General features: G+C 45.7%; 1 protein-coding gene across 1 annotated transcript; it reads right to left on the bottom strand.

The window, feature by feature from the left end:
* Positions 1–2,031: 2,031 nt before the first annotated feature.
* LOC125428243 (prostatic spermine-binding protein-like) lies at positions 2,032–13,340 on the bottom strand. Its single transcript, XM_048488011.1, has 5 exons — positions 13,227–13,340; positions 10,861–10,965; positions 7,943–8,071; positions 3,416–3,520; positions 2,032–2,049 (listed from the first exon to the last, which is right to left on the bottom strand). Exons 1-4 carry the CDS (start codon positions 13,282–13,284, stop codon positions 3,453–3,455), a joined length of 360 nt encoding a protein of 119 aa, XP_048343968.1. The 5' UTR covers positions 13,285–13,340; the 3' UTR covers positions 2,032–2,049; positions 3,416–3,452.
* Between the last annotated feature and the right edge of the window lie 261 nt (positions 13,341–13,601).

Raw genomic sequence — 13,601 nt, 5'->3', positions numbered from 1 at the left:
GAGTCAAAAGCTGAGACTAGAGGTGTGCAGTGGCATTCCTGCCTAGGGACAGGGGGTACCCTATGTCCCCGGGTGCCCCCATTTGGTCACGTGGGGGGCGCTAACATTTCAGGGTTGTTTGTGTGTTTTAAAATTTTTAAAGTGTTTTTTCACATTTTGGCCTGCAGGGGGCGCATTTTTAAGCCTAGTTCAGGGGCAGAAAAGTTGTGGACCCCCAAAGGGGTGCCCCATCCCCATTGTTTTCAATGGGAGCTAACCTGAGATGGGGCTACCCATTTGAGGGACCATAACTTTGGTCCCCCTGAACATAACTTCACCAAACGTGGGTGGCATCATAAGAATAGTTAACAAATGATACCCTGAAATTTTGGTGTCACTAGCTTTAAAATACACCCCTTTCCGTAGGCACCCCAAAGAAATCTCCTTGCCCAAGATTCTAGTTTTGCAGTGACTTGGCTCCATTGTCAGCCAATGGGGAATTTCTGAGTGTGGTAGGCAGAGCTGCAATAATTTGAAGATAGAGGCAATCTCAGGACTTTCAGGGGTGGCTCCAGGAGGGCCTCCTGGCAATAGCATCCAGGTTTGGAGACCTTTAGCTTCTGGGGGGTTCAATTGTATGTGGGCCCCAAAAGGCTTATTTTGTTTCCTCGCTTCCTGCACATGAAAAGCCTGTGGGCTGAGGTTCTCTCAGAACTCTTTCTCAACTTCCACACACACACACACCTCCAGAAGCAAAGCCTCACCAAGCTTGGATGCTATTACATTCATAGACCTCTTGGAGCCACGCTTGAGAAGTCCTGGTGCACTCTATCTTCAAAAATGTGCAGCCTGCCTCAGAAATTCCCCATTGGCTACAATGGAGCAAAGCATGTTTTGATGGGAGTGGGAGGTGTTTTGTGACCTGGTACAAAAATCATTGTTTGGTCATGGTGGGGGAGGGTGGCCACCCATACGCCGGATGGGGAGTGCCAAACTCAGGTTTTGTCCCCCGAGCTTCAGGCTCTTGCCTAGGCATACTCTGGAGGTGTGTGCGCAAACCAAATTGGAAAAATTTGGATTCAGCTACACTGGAGCCAAACACTGTGAGCATTCCTGAACATTCCCAAATTTTCATACTAGTGTCAGGGCGTTTTTCTGGTTGTTTTCCAGGAATCTGGAAAAAAAAACCTGGCTCCATTATAGCCTATGAGAATTTTTTCCAGAGCTCTGGAATGGCTATTTTTAAGGTAGAGGCACCGGAAATTTGCGAAAGTATAACACAGTTGCTGGGGTGTCAGCCTTCAGAGAAGAACCTCCAAAAGTTTGGCAACAATTGGGTCAGAGGAATCCAACGTTATAGTGCCCCAAACAGGGTTCCCCTATGCATCTCTTTCTATTACAGGGTAGGGAATCTGCAGTGCTCTCAGATAGCTCAGGGTCCACAATTCCATCAAGCCTTTCGTCAGCATGGCCAATTGGCCATGCTGGTAGGGGCTGATGGGAATTGTAGTTCCTGAACATCTGGAGAGCCGCAGGTTCCCTACCCCTGCTCTATTAGAATGCTGCATATTTGGTGCTTCTGCCTTAAACAATTGTCCAGTCCCCCCCACCCCGGAACTCATCAGATCTTAGAAGCTAAGAGGGGATGTCCCTGGTTCATACTTAGTTGGAAGACCTCCAAGGAAGTCCAGGATTACTACAAATAGGGAGGCCATGGCAAATCAACTCTGAATGTCTCTTTCCTTGGAAACCCAGACAGAATCACTGCAAGTTGGCTATGACTTGGTGGCACTTTACACACAGTGTCCAACAGCACCAAGGGATCAAGTAACCGTACACAAAAGGCAGGACTTGGGACATTTTTTTAAGGCTTATTTATTTATTTGACAGTAATAACAGGCTTCTTTTCTTTTATTTTCATGATAGGCTCTCTCATAGAACTTCCATACAGAAGGGAAGCAGTTGCTTCACTTGGTATCTCCATCACAGACTGGTTAGTGCAGAAGTCCAACGTGTTTCTTGTCAAATCAGATGCATGATCTCCTCTGTGCCCTCTTTTCCCCTCAGAATCTCAAGGGCCAGAAAGAGATTAGCACTAGAAACTATTGTGAAACCTGAATCACAGATTCAGTCAGTGTGTACTCGACAAAAAAAGCAACATACAAGGGATCCTCCTGTAGTATTTTTTTGAAAAGTTAAAAGTAAATGTAATGAGGGAGAGTGAGCAAGATCAAGAAGAAGACACAAAAGAAGAAGAAAGAGTTTGGATTTATACCCCTCCCTTTCTATTCAACAGGAGACTCAAAGGGGCTTACTTATCTCTCTTTCTCTTCTTGCCTCAAGCAACAAAACACCCAGGGGAGGGAGGTGGGGGGGCTGAGAGAGTTAAGAAATCATAAGAACATAAGAACATCGCGAAGAACAAGCCAGGGCTCGTAAACAAGGATTCAGACCAAAGTCCATCTAGTCCAGCTCTCTGCTACTCGCAGTGGCCCACCAGGTGCCTTTGGGAGCTCACATGTAGGATGTGAACGCTAATCGGCCTTCTCAAGGCTGTTGCCTCATCACCTGGTCATGTTAAGGCATTTGGCAATCTCCAGATCAAATGAGGATCAAGATTGGTAGCCATAAATCAGCTTCCTCCTCCATAAATTCACTGTCCAAGCCCCTTTTAAAGCTATCCAGGTTAGAGTTAGCCATCACCACCTCCTGTGGCAGCATTATTCCAAACACCAATCACCCACGTTGTGTGAAGAAGTGTTTCCTTTTATTAGATCCTAATTCTTCCCCAGCATTTTCAATGGAACGATGTCCTCCTGGTTCTAGTATTGTGGAGAAAGAGAGAAAAAATGTCTCTCTGTCAACATTTTTCTACTCCCATGCATAATTTTTGTAGACTTCCAATCACATATCCCCCCCTCAGCCGCCTCCTCTCCAAAGCTAAAGAGTCCCAAACGCATGCAGCTCTCCTCATAGGGAAGGTGCTCCAGGTCCCTCAATCATCCTTGTTGCCCTTCTCATGCACTTTTTCTTCTATCTCCTCAATATGCTCCTTTTGGAGGATGCTATGCACTCAGGTGAACTGGACACAGTACTCCAAATGCGTCGCGACTACTCCAGCTTTAGAGATATAAGGGCATGACAATCTTTTGCAGTTTTATTATCGAGATTCCTTTTCCTAATGATCCCCAGCATAGAGTTTGCCTTTTTCACAGCTGTCATGCACTGAGTTGACATTCCCATGGAACTATCAACTAAGAAAAGAGTTCCGAAGGACTGTTCCGAAGAGTTCCGAAGGACTGTGACTAGTCCAAGGTCACCCAGGTGGGATGTGCTGGAGTCAAGAGGAGTTCCGATCCTCTCCCCATATTGTAAATAGAATATAGAAATAGAATATCCAGACCTCAAAAGTTCCATAGCACTGAAAGGTTTTTACCTCTTAAAGTATGTAGCCAGTTATTGTAGTAGGTCTGTTATGCTGGACGACACAGATTTTTGTTGCCAACTTTTATGCATTTTTCCTTTGTTTTTATCTTGAGATCTGTAATCAGAAAGAAATAAGTGCTGGATTGATTGTGGAACCCAAATCCCAACTCCAAACTCTGTATATATGAACAAAGAGAGAGAACATGGGGGTGTTTGTTTTTTGGCTTTTCAGTTTTTACTTGCACCTTTTTTATCTTTTGATAATATTGGTCCTGAATTTCATGCTTTAGGGAGATTTTTTTTCAAGCAATGTCATGCAATTTCTCTTTGTAAAATCGATGTTAATGGTTACTCAAAGAATTGTATATGTTATTTAAAACTAAAGGATATAAATCGTTTGGGGGTGGGCGGTTAATTAAATCTAAACAACAACAACAACAACAACAACAATAATAATAATACACAGAACAGCCAAATAGAGAGCTCAAACGATGTCAGGCTACCATCTACTGTGAATTTTCTACTCAACGGTTCCTGTGATCCCGTATGTGAGAATGTTGCGAGTTTTTTGAGGAACTATTTGGTCAGGCGCAATCATTGCCTACATAGTAGTAACAGCTAAATTATTTTATATGTGCGTGAAGGTTGTGAATGTTCAACGTTGTTTTAATGTATTTTAATATTTTAATGTCTCAGTTAGTGGATAAATGCCCCTTTTTACTAACTCTGTAATTTATAATGCCAACAAAGGCTTTGGAATTGGAATTGGACTGGCCAAGATTACTCAACAATATATAACAAGAACCTTGCTGGTTCAGAACAAAAGTCCCTCTAGTCTTGCACTTGGGACTTTGGAGATGGGTGGGAAATAAGTACACAGTGAATAGGAGGTCAACCAAGCTTGTTTCAAGGATCTTGCCCGACCTGCCAGGCGACTGTTATGAATAGATTTTTCATTCAACAATAGCATCTATATTATCAGAAGTGTTTCTACCACGATCCACATTGAATTCCTTTCTAAAAAATTGGGCGTGTGTGTGTCAACTTGTATGCTTCTTACTTCTTGCAGATAAAAATACATGTCTGCAGGGACTGGAATTTTATTTTTGTTTCTATCTCCTTACCTCTCTGTTTATCTCCGCATACAACCACATTACCTTTGAACTAAGCATTTTAGATAGGACACTAGGGCTCGTTCCGCACATGCAGAATAATGCATTTTCAAACTGCTTTCAGTGCTCTTTGAAGCTGTGCGGAATGACAAAATCCACTTGCAAACAGTTGTGAAAGTGGTTTGAAAACGCATTATTTTGCATGTGCGGAAGGGGCCTAGGATATTAAAATATGAAGTTTTGTTTCTTTACATTTCACTTTTGTCACAAAACTACCCAAGGGAGCACAGAACAACAACTGCAATGCAACAAAGATCCAGCAGATCATGAAAGAAAGGAACAACATATCTTGGGGCTCCATATCTGTCTGGCTTATTCAATCAAGAAATACTTTGGGGTGGGGGGTGGGGAGTGGGGGGAGGGCTTCAACCCATTAGCTAAGGCTTTCCTCTTCTTCTACTCCTGTTCAGTGGAAGGCCTATGATCAAACTCTGCCTGGCTTTTCCCCCAAAGGGAATGCTGCTGCAGGAGGGGTGTGTGTGACCCAAGTGCTGGAGAAGAAACATGTTAACTCTTCCTCAAGCTGTGTTTTAAAGTCTAAATCCTTCTCACAGGAAGTTGCTATTTGTACTGTGTTAGAAAAGAAACACAAGCATGCTGTTGTTACTTGTGTTTTTACTTCACAGAGCAAATAGCAATGTCGGGCTTTGTTTTCCTCTAGTTGCCTGCCAAAACACAGTCAATCCAAAAGTGGGTCCCAATTCAAGATGTTACAGAACCACTGAGTTAAAAGAAAAAAAATAACAAATCTTTTTTTGGGGGGTGGGGGGAGGGTAGGATAATGGGCCTGAACAAGCCTCAAAGAGCTCAGAGTTTCCTAGAGAGCATTGATGGGAGGGGGCTCCCTATCATCCATCCCCCCCCCCCGTGTGATTGCCCTCTGGTCCATAACTTGTATGAATGTATTTATTTATTTATTTATTTATTTATTTATTTATTTATTTATTTTATTGGATTTTTTTATACCTCATCCCCTCGAGGGGCCTCTGGGCGGTGTACAACATTTAAAAACAGTATAATTAATAACATTTAAAAAAAGTAGCTTGATCCAAGTTTAAATATAAATTAAATTAAAATCCAAGATGGGCAGGTGGCGCCCTGTGCGTTTCAACAGCATAAAATCCCTCCCTCCCTAATGCATGAAGGGAGGCATGGCGAAGTCTCCTGATGGAATCGCGGCCCAGGTGTTGAGGCCACAGACAGGGGCACTATTAGCTGCTGGGTCCTCCGGCGCTCCAGCTGAACAAGTTCTACCTTACAGGCCCCGCTGGAACTCCTGCTAAGGTCCCGGGCAGGGCTCTTCCCGGACAGCTGGAGGGAGAGCTGCCCACCAGAGCCCGAGGGCCAGGGCTGTAAAAGTCCTGGCCCGCTGCGGGAGGCCAGCACGCATCACCCGAAGGGCCAGGGGACTACTCAATGTTGGCCTCCGCCGACGTGGGAGGCCGCCTAGGGACATAAGGGTGATGCGGTCTCCGAAGATACGATGGTCCCAGGCCGTGAATGGCCTTTAAAGGTCAACACTAACACTTTGAAGATGATCCGAACTCTATCTCGGAAGCCACGCAGCTGCCGCAGCACTGAGGCTGGATGTTCCCCGAAGCTGGTGCTGCCTGTAAGCAGGCGATCGCTGCTGCATGAGTGAACCAGTTTGCTAAACGCCGATCAGACGCGCAAGGGAAGGCCAGCGTAGAGAAGCGAAGTTAAGCAACAGTCAAGTCTGGAAATGCACCCGTTGCATGGATCACTGAGGCTAGGTCCGGGCTTCTGGAGGAAGGGCCAGCACGGCCTGACTAAAGCGGGAGGTGGAAGAAGGCAGCCCGGGTTGTATAGGCCACCTGGGTCCCCATTGTGAGAGACACAAATCCAGGTGGACCCCAAGGCTGCAACGGAGGGGGGTCGAGTGTCCAATGTGACCCCTCCCACACCGGCTGCTGGAAAGTCCCTCCCCTCGGCCACTAATTGCCAGAGGATCTCCGCCTTGAGGGGTTCGCCCAAACCTGCTCTGCCGCAATTCAACCAGCAACCGCCTCCAAACAGTGCTGGAGAGCCACGGGAAGCGGCGGCTGCTCACCTCCATCAACAGAATGAGTACATGTGTGTCATCAGCCGCACTGGGATGGCAAATCAGCCCCAAAACTCCGCATCAGCTGAGCGAAGCAAGAGGCTCCATTATGATGTTAAATAACAGTGGGGACAATAATGCCCCTGGGATACACCGCGCATTGAAGCGGGCACTTCCAGGGGAGGCCTGGTCCTCAAGACCTCACTGCTGAGTCCGCCCCGAGAAACGGTAGGCTATCCACTGGAAGGACAGTGCCCCGCGACTGGAGGCTGACCAGGCGGTGGGCCAAAAGGTCGGTAATTGATCACATCAAACGCTTCAAGGTGAGATCTTAACAACACCAGCAAGCGCTGATCCCATTCCTGGTCAAGCTGGATAATGGAGGTGTGTCTGTGACGGCGAAGCGAAGTGAAGTCTCGGCCCCATGCCCAGCACGGAAGCCGGACTGGAAGGGGTCGAAAAGCCGAAGGCCATCCAGAAAACCTTTGAAGCTGCTCAACATCATTCCTCTCAATTACCTTCCCAGAAACTAAAAGATTGGCAAACGTGGGCTGTAATTGGCCAGATCTCCTGGATCTAACGGTGGTCTTTTAAGAGTGGGTGGACCACTGCCTCCTTCCTTAACCCATCCGGGAAGGTTCCTTGCCTGGGTTATAGAACCATTGATGATACTCAACAGATGGGGTCGTGACCTCGCCCGCCGCAGGTTTTCACAAACTTTCAGGACGGGCACGGATCCAGAAGGACAAGGTAGTAAGGTCTTAACAGCAGCTAAGGCTCTGTCGCATTAGGCAGCGGCTTCAGAGAGCAGGGAAAACTGGGGTCAAACAAGGACTTCAAGCTGACGGCAAGGGAGTCTCCAGTTTAAGCTAATTGTAGCTAACGTGGATGGAAGATAGAGTCGGCGGAGCCGACGATCTTTATCCGGCTAAAAAAGCTCATAAATGCCTCACAGCTAATATCCAATTGGGGGGGTTTGAAGATCTCCTCGGATAGGGAGTGTCAATGATCGAATTATCACCGGGAATAATAATTGAGCTACGTAGAGCTAGCGATCGGTGGGGAGTGAGGAGAAGAAAAGTCCTTCTTGCCTCCTTCGGGTCAGCCATATCTCATAGAACTGCTTTCATAAGCCGCCCTATAGGATGTTCTCAAGAGTCAGCTTAAAGTCCACGAGATTTCCTCCACATAGCTCATTTAGATCGCCATTTTAAGCCCCCGCCTATGGATATATTATTTTATGTATTATTTTATGCTGCTATACAACCATCCTCAACCAATCACACACTTCCATGATTCTCACAATCATTGTCACTTTTGTCATCCTTGTCATCATTGTCGCCATCATCATTGTTGCCTCTGCTGTCGTCCTTGCTGTTTTCCTTGCTGTCATCCTTAGTGTCATCCTTACTGTCGTCATCATCGGCTAAAGCTAGGAGAAAAAGTCATTTTCGATGAATTAATCCAGATTTGCTTTTCTATGTGTATAAAAGCCCCAAGTACCTGACCCTCCACTCGTGCTCACTCAACACATGGAGAGATAAAGCAGGCCTGATCTGTTGCCCTCGTCCTCCTGCCTCCACATGACTGACAGCTCATCACTGCCATGTCTGAGCATGGAGGAAATGTCTGAACCTGCCTTCTAAAGATCCATCCCCCAATATCCCTCTCTGCATGTTGACCAAACACACCATGATGTGCTCAGAGCTACAAGCTGGCCAAAATAGCCACTGATCAGGTATATATACCCAGAGAGCCTGGACAGGGGTTCTTTTCTTGATAGGCAGCATTCAGCTGAATCTGTCCTTCTGGGCATCATGGGGGAGGTTAGAGGGGTCTTAGCATCTGTCAGCACGATTCTGGGCAGTTGATGAAAAACAAGGCACTGTCTGCACTGAGTGTGGTTGCCATGACTGAAACAGCCTTTAGTGGGTTGTCGTGAAGGCAAGGGATCACAAGGAGTAAAACTCCCAATTCCTTATTGGAGGTTCTCTTCAGTTATCCTACCTTATTCCTGTCTAAAAGAAACGCATATCTCACCCAGCTTAAGGAACTCTGGTGATTCCTCCCCCCCCCCTCGCCTATTCTAATTAGATAAGCACACAATAAGTTTCTTTTTTTGTAATCAAAAAATTAATAGAAGCTAAAAAAACTCCTCGGGGGAATAGGATAGAAGGGAATATTGGTTATAAGGAAAAAAGCAGTTTTATATACAAGTATGAAATTGTTTTAAAAGTTCAGGAAATGAGCTATTAAAACTGAAGAATGCAAATGTTCTTTCTGTGTCACTGTAATAGTTCCCCTCTTAATAGTCCAATGGACACTTCCTGTCTATCAGACAATCCTCTGTTTATCTCCTTTTTTGTGTTGCTTAGCAGAAACTCATCCAGTGAGGCAGAAGGTGTGAACTGAGAGGCCTCATTCAGCATTATAAAAACCATGATGTATAACTATGGTAAATAAGGGTCCAACTTGCTTGCAATCTCTCAAATCATAATTTGTCTCAAGAAAGATTCTACAAAGGCAGCACTAACAAGAAGTCAGGACATTCATATGCAAAAAAGCTTACCTTATATACTCGTGTATAAGTCTACTTTTTCAGCACATTATTTGTGCTGAAAAAGCCCCCCTCGACTTATACGTGAGTTAGGGTCCCACTTAATTCTTGTGTGCCGTTCCCCCTCTCCCGTCTTCGCTCTCCTCTGCTTTCTTCTCTGCCTCCCCCCTTTCAGCTGCCTTCTCTGTCTTCTTCTCAGCAGCAGCCGGCCCCTGGCTCTCGGCGGGTGACAGCCAGTCAACCTGGGTGAGCTGGACAAGCTGCAGGATGGAGAGGTCGGTAGCAGAGACCTTGGGACTGGTGAGATGGGGGGTCAGTGGCAGAGACCCCCAAATAGCACCCGACTGCATCTATTTTTATTTTTGAAATTTACCAGTAGCACCCTAGACTTATACTCGAGTCAATAAGTTTTCCCAGTTTTTTGTGGTAAAATTAGGTGCCTCGACTTATATTTGGGTTGACTTATACATGAGTATATATGGTAGTTAAGTTCAATAACAATCAATAAACCAACTTCAGATTCTGGTTTGAGATCCTATTGCTGGTTTAGAACAAAAGTCCCTCTAGTCTTGAACTTGGGACTTTGGTGATGGGTGGGAAATAAGTACACAGTAAGTAAATGAATAGGAGGCCAACCAAGCTTGAATAGGAGGCCAACAATAGCATCTATATTATCAGAAGTGTTTCTACCACGATCCACATTAAATTCTTTTCTAAAAAACTGAGTCTGTGTGTGACAACTTTTATGCTTCTTACTTCTTGCAGATAAAAATACACGTTGGCAGGAACTGGAATTTTATTTTTGTTTCTATCTCCTTACCTCTCTGTTTATCTCCGCATACAACCACATTACCTTTGAACTAAGCATTTTAGATAGGACACTAGGATATTAAAATATGAAGTTTTGTTTCTTTACATTTCACTTTTGTCCCAAAAGCTACCCAAGGGAGCGCAGAACGACAACTGCAATGCAACAAAGATCCAGCAGATCATGAAAGAAAGGAACAAAATGTCTTGGGTCTCCATATCTGTCTGGCTTATTCAATCAAGAGACACTTTGGGGTGGGGGGTGGGGGGAGGGCTTCAGCCCATTAGCTAAGGCTTTCCTCACTTCTTCTACTCCTGTTCAAACTCTGCCTGGCTTTTCCCCCAAAGGGAATGCTGCTGCAGGAGGGGTGTGTGTGACCCAAGTGCTGGAGAAGAAAAATGTTAACTCTTCCGCAAGCTGTGTCTTAAAGTCTAAATCCTTCTCACAGGAAGTTGCTATTTGTACTGTGTTAGAAAAGAAACACAAGCATGATGTTGTTACTTGTGTTTTCACTTCACAGAGCAAATAGCATTGTCAAGCTTTGTTTTCCTCTAGTTGCCTACCTAAACACAGTCAATCAAAAAGTGGGTCCCAATTCAAGATGTTACAGAACCACTGAGTTAAAAGAAAAAAAATAACAATTCTTTTTTCAGGGGTGGGGGGAGGGTAGGATAATGGGCCTGAACAAGCCTCAAAGAGCTCAGAGTTTCCTGGAGAGCAATGATGGGAGGGGGCTCCCTATCATCCATCCCCCCCCCCCGTGTGATTGCCCTCTGGTCCATAACTTGTATGAATGTATTATTTTATGCTGCTATACAACCATCTTCAACCAATAACCCGCTTCCATGATTCTCACTATAATTGTCACTTTTGTCATCCTTGTCATCGTTGTCGCCATCATCATTGTTGCCTCTGCTGTCGTCCTTAGTGTCATCCTTACTGTCATCGTCATCAGCTAAAGCTAGGAGAAAAAGTCATTTTCGATGAATTAATCCAGATTTGCTTTTCTATGTGTATAAAAGCCCCAAGTACCTGACCCTCCACTCGTGCTCACTCAACACATGGAGAGATAAAGCAGGCCTGATCTGTTGCCCTCGTCCTCCTGCCTCCACATGACTGACAGCTCATCACTGCCATGTCTGAGCATGGAGGAAATGTCTGAACCTGCCTTCTAAAGATCCATCCCCCAATATCCCTCTCTGCATGTTGACCAAACACACCAAGGAGTCGTGCTCAGACCTACAAGCTGGCCAAAATAGCCACTGATCAGGTATATATACCCAGAGAGCCTGGACAGGGGTTCTTTTCTTGATAGGCAGCATTCAGCTGAATCTGTCCTTCTGGGCATCATGGGGGAGGTTAGAGGGGTCTTAGCATCTGTCAGCACGATTCTGGGCAGTTGATGAAAAACAAGGCACTGTCTGCACTGAGTGTGGTTGCCATGACTGAAGCAGCCTTTAGTGGGTTGTCGTGAAGGCAAGGGATCACAAGGAGTAAAACTCCCAGTTCCTTATTGGAGGTTCTCTTCAGTTATCCTACCTTATTCCTGTCTAAAAGAAATGCATATCTCCACCAGCTTAAGGAACTCTTGCAATCCTGCCCCCCCGCTCGCCTATTCTAATTAGATAAGCACACAATAAGTTTCTTTTTTTGTAATCAAAAAATTAATAGAAGCTAAAAAAAACTCCTCGGGGGAATAGGATAGAAAGGCATATTGGTTATAAGGAAAGAAGCAGTTTTATATACAAGTATGAATGTTTTAAAAGTTCAGGAAATGAGCTGAAGAATGCAAATGTTCTTTCTGTGTCACTGTAATAGTTCCCCTCTTACTAGTCCAATGGACACTTGCTGTCTATCAGACAATCCTCTGTTTATCTCCTTTTTTGTGTTGCTTAGCAGAAACTCGTCCAGTGAGGCAGAAGGTGGGAACTGAGAGGCCTCATTCAGCATTATAAAAACCATGATGTAGTGTAACTATGGTAAATAAGGGTCCAACTTGCTTGCAATCTCTCCTACGTCACTGCTCCCCCCTTTCAGCCGCTTTCTCAGCCGCCTTCTCTACTTTGCTCTACTTCTGCCTTCTTCTCTGCCACCCCCTTTCAGCCACTTTCTCAGCCTCCTTCTCTACTTCGTTCTACTTCTGCCTTCTTCTCTGCCACCCCCTTTCAGCCACTTTCTCAGCCTCCTTCTCTACTTCGCTCTACTTCTGCCTTCTTCTCTGCCACCCCCTTTCAGCCACTTTCTCAGCCTCCTTCTCTACTTCGCTCTACTTCTGCCTTCTCCTCTGCCTTCCCCCTTTCAGCTGCTTTCTCAGCCTCCTTCTCTACTTCTGCCTTCTCCTCTGCCTTCCCCCTTTCAGCTGCTTTCTCAGCCTCCTTCTCTACTTCGCTCTACTTCTGCCTTCTTCTCTGCCACCCCCTTTCAGCCGCTTTCTCGGCCTCCTTCTCTGCTTCGCTCTCCTCTGCCTTCTTCTCTGCCACCCCCTTTCAGCCACTTTCTCAGCCTCCTTCTCTACTTCGCTCTCCTCTGCCTTCTCCTCTGCCTTCCCCCTTTCAGCTGCTTTCTCTGCCTCTGCCTTCTTCTCAGCAGCAGCCGGCCCCTGGCTCTCGGCGGGTGACAGCCAGTCAACCTGGGTGAGCTGGACAAGCTGCAGGATGGAGAGGTCGGTGGCAGGGACCTTGGGATTGGTGAGATGGGGGGTCAGTGGCAGAGACCCCCAAATAGCACCCGACTGTATCTATTTTTATTTTTGAAATTTACCAGTAGCTGCTGCATTTCCCACCCTACTCTTATACTCGAGTCAATAAGTTTCCCCAGTTTTTTTGTGGTAAAATTAGGTGCCTCGACTTACATTCGGGTCGACTTATACACGAGTATATATGGTAGTTAAGTTCAATAACAATAAACCAACGTCAGATTCTGGTTTGAGATCCTCTTTTGATAGACCCCAACTTTAAACCCCAACTTTAAAAGCTAAGTGGAATGGCCTCCATCCTGACTATCATACTAACCCCAGTAGAATTTACCATGACGTCTGATCTGAGCCATGATATTCAATAAATTATTCAAGATGCTTGTTGGGACGTGAACAAGGTTTTGTGGCTTCACTGAAAACCAAGAGGAGACTTGCTGAGAGCTCTCTGTCTCACTACCATTGGAAAGGGCTAGTCCAAGAGAAGAGACTCATAAGAAAGAAGAGATGGAAGGAAATACTGTGCTTACCTCCAGCTACCAAGATACAGGCCACGCCTGCCAGCACGAGTAGGAGCCAGGTCTTCATTGCAGAAGAAAGCTGATAGGGCTTCCAGGCACACTTTCTTTCTGCAAGGAATCCAGGTGTTCTGCTGACCTGAAGCCCTGCTCTGGTGCTTTATAAAAGGTGACAAGACCCAGCCATAGCCTCTGGCATTCTAGGGACACGTGGAAGGGGTGATTAGTCACATAAATTAAGGAGGAAGCAAGTGACGAACAGAGAGGAGGGGGAAGAAATGATTGAGCATAGGACACTTGCATTTGGAGTGTAGTTAGTTATGCAGAAGAAGAACCCTGTACCCTAAAAGAGTTCCAACATTTTAGAAGCCTGTTTTCCTTGCTAAA

Source organism: Sphaerodactylus townsendi, linkage group LG03 (genome assembly GCF_021028975.2).
Source record: "Sphaerodactylus townsendi isolate TG3544 linkage group LG03, MPM_Stown_v2.3, whole genome shotgun sequence".
In the NCBI taxonomy this organism is placed as follows: Eukaryota; Metazoa; Chordata; class Lepidosauria; order Squamata; family Sphaerodactylidae; genus Sphaerodactylus; species Sphaerodactylus townsendi.
The sequence above is the reverse complement of the archived record's forward strand: the minus strand, read 5'-3'. Positions and strand labels throughout refer to the sequence as shown.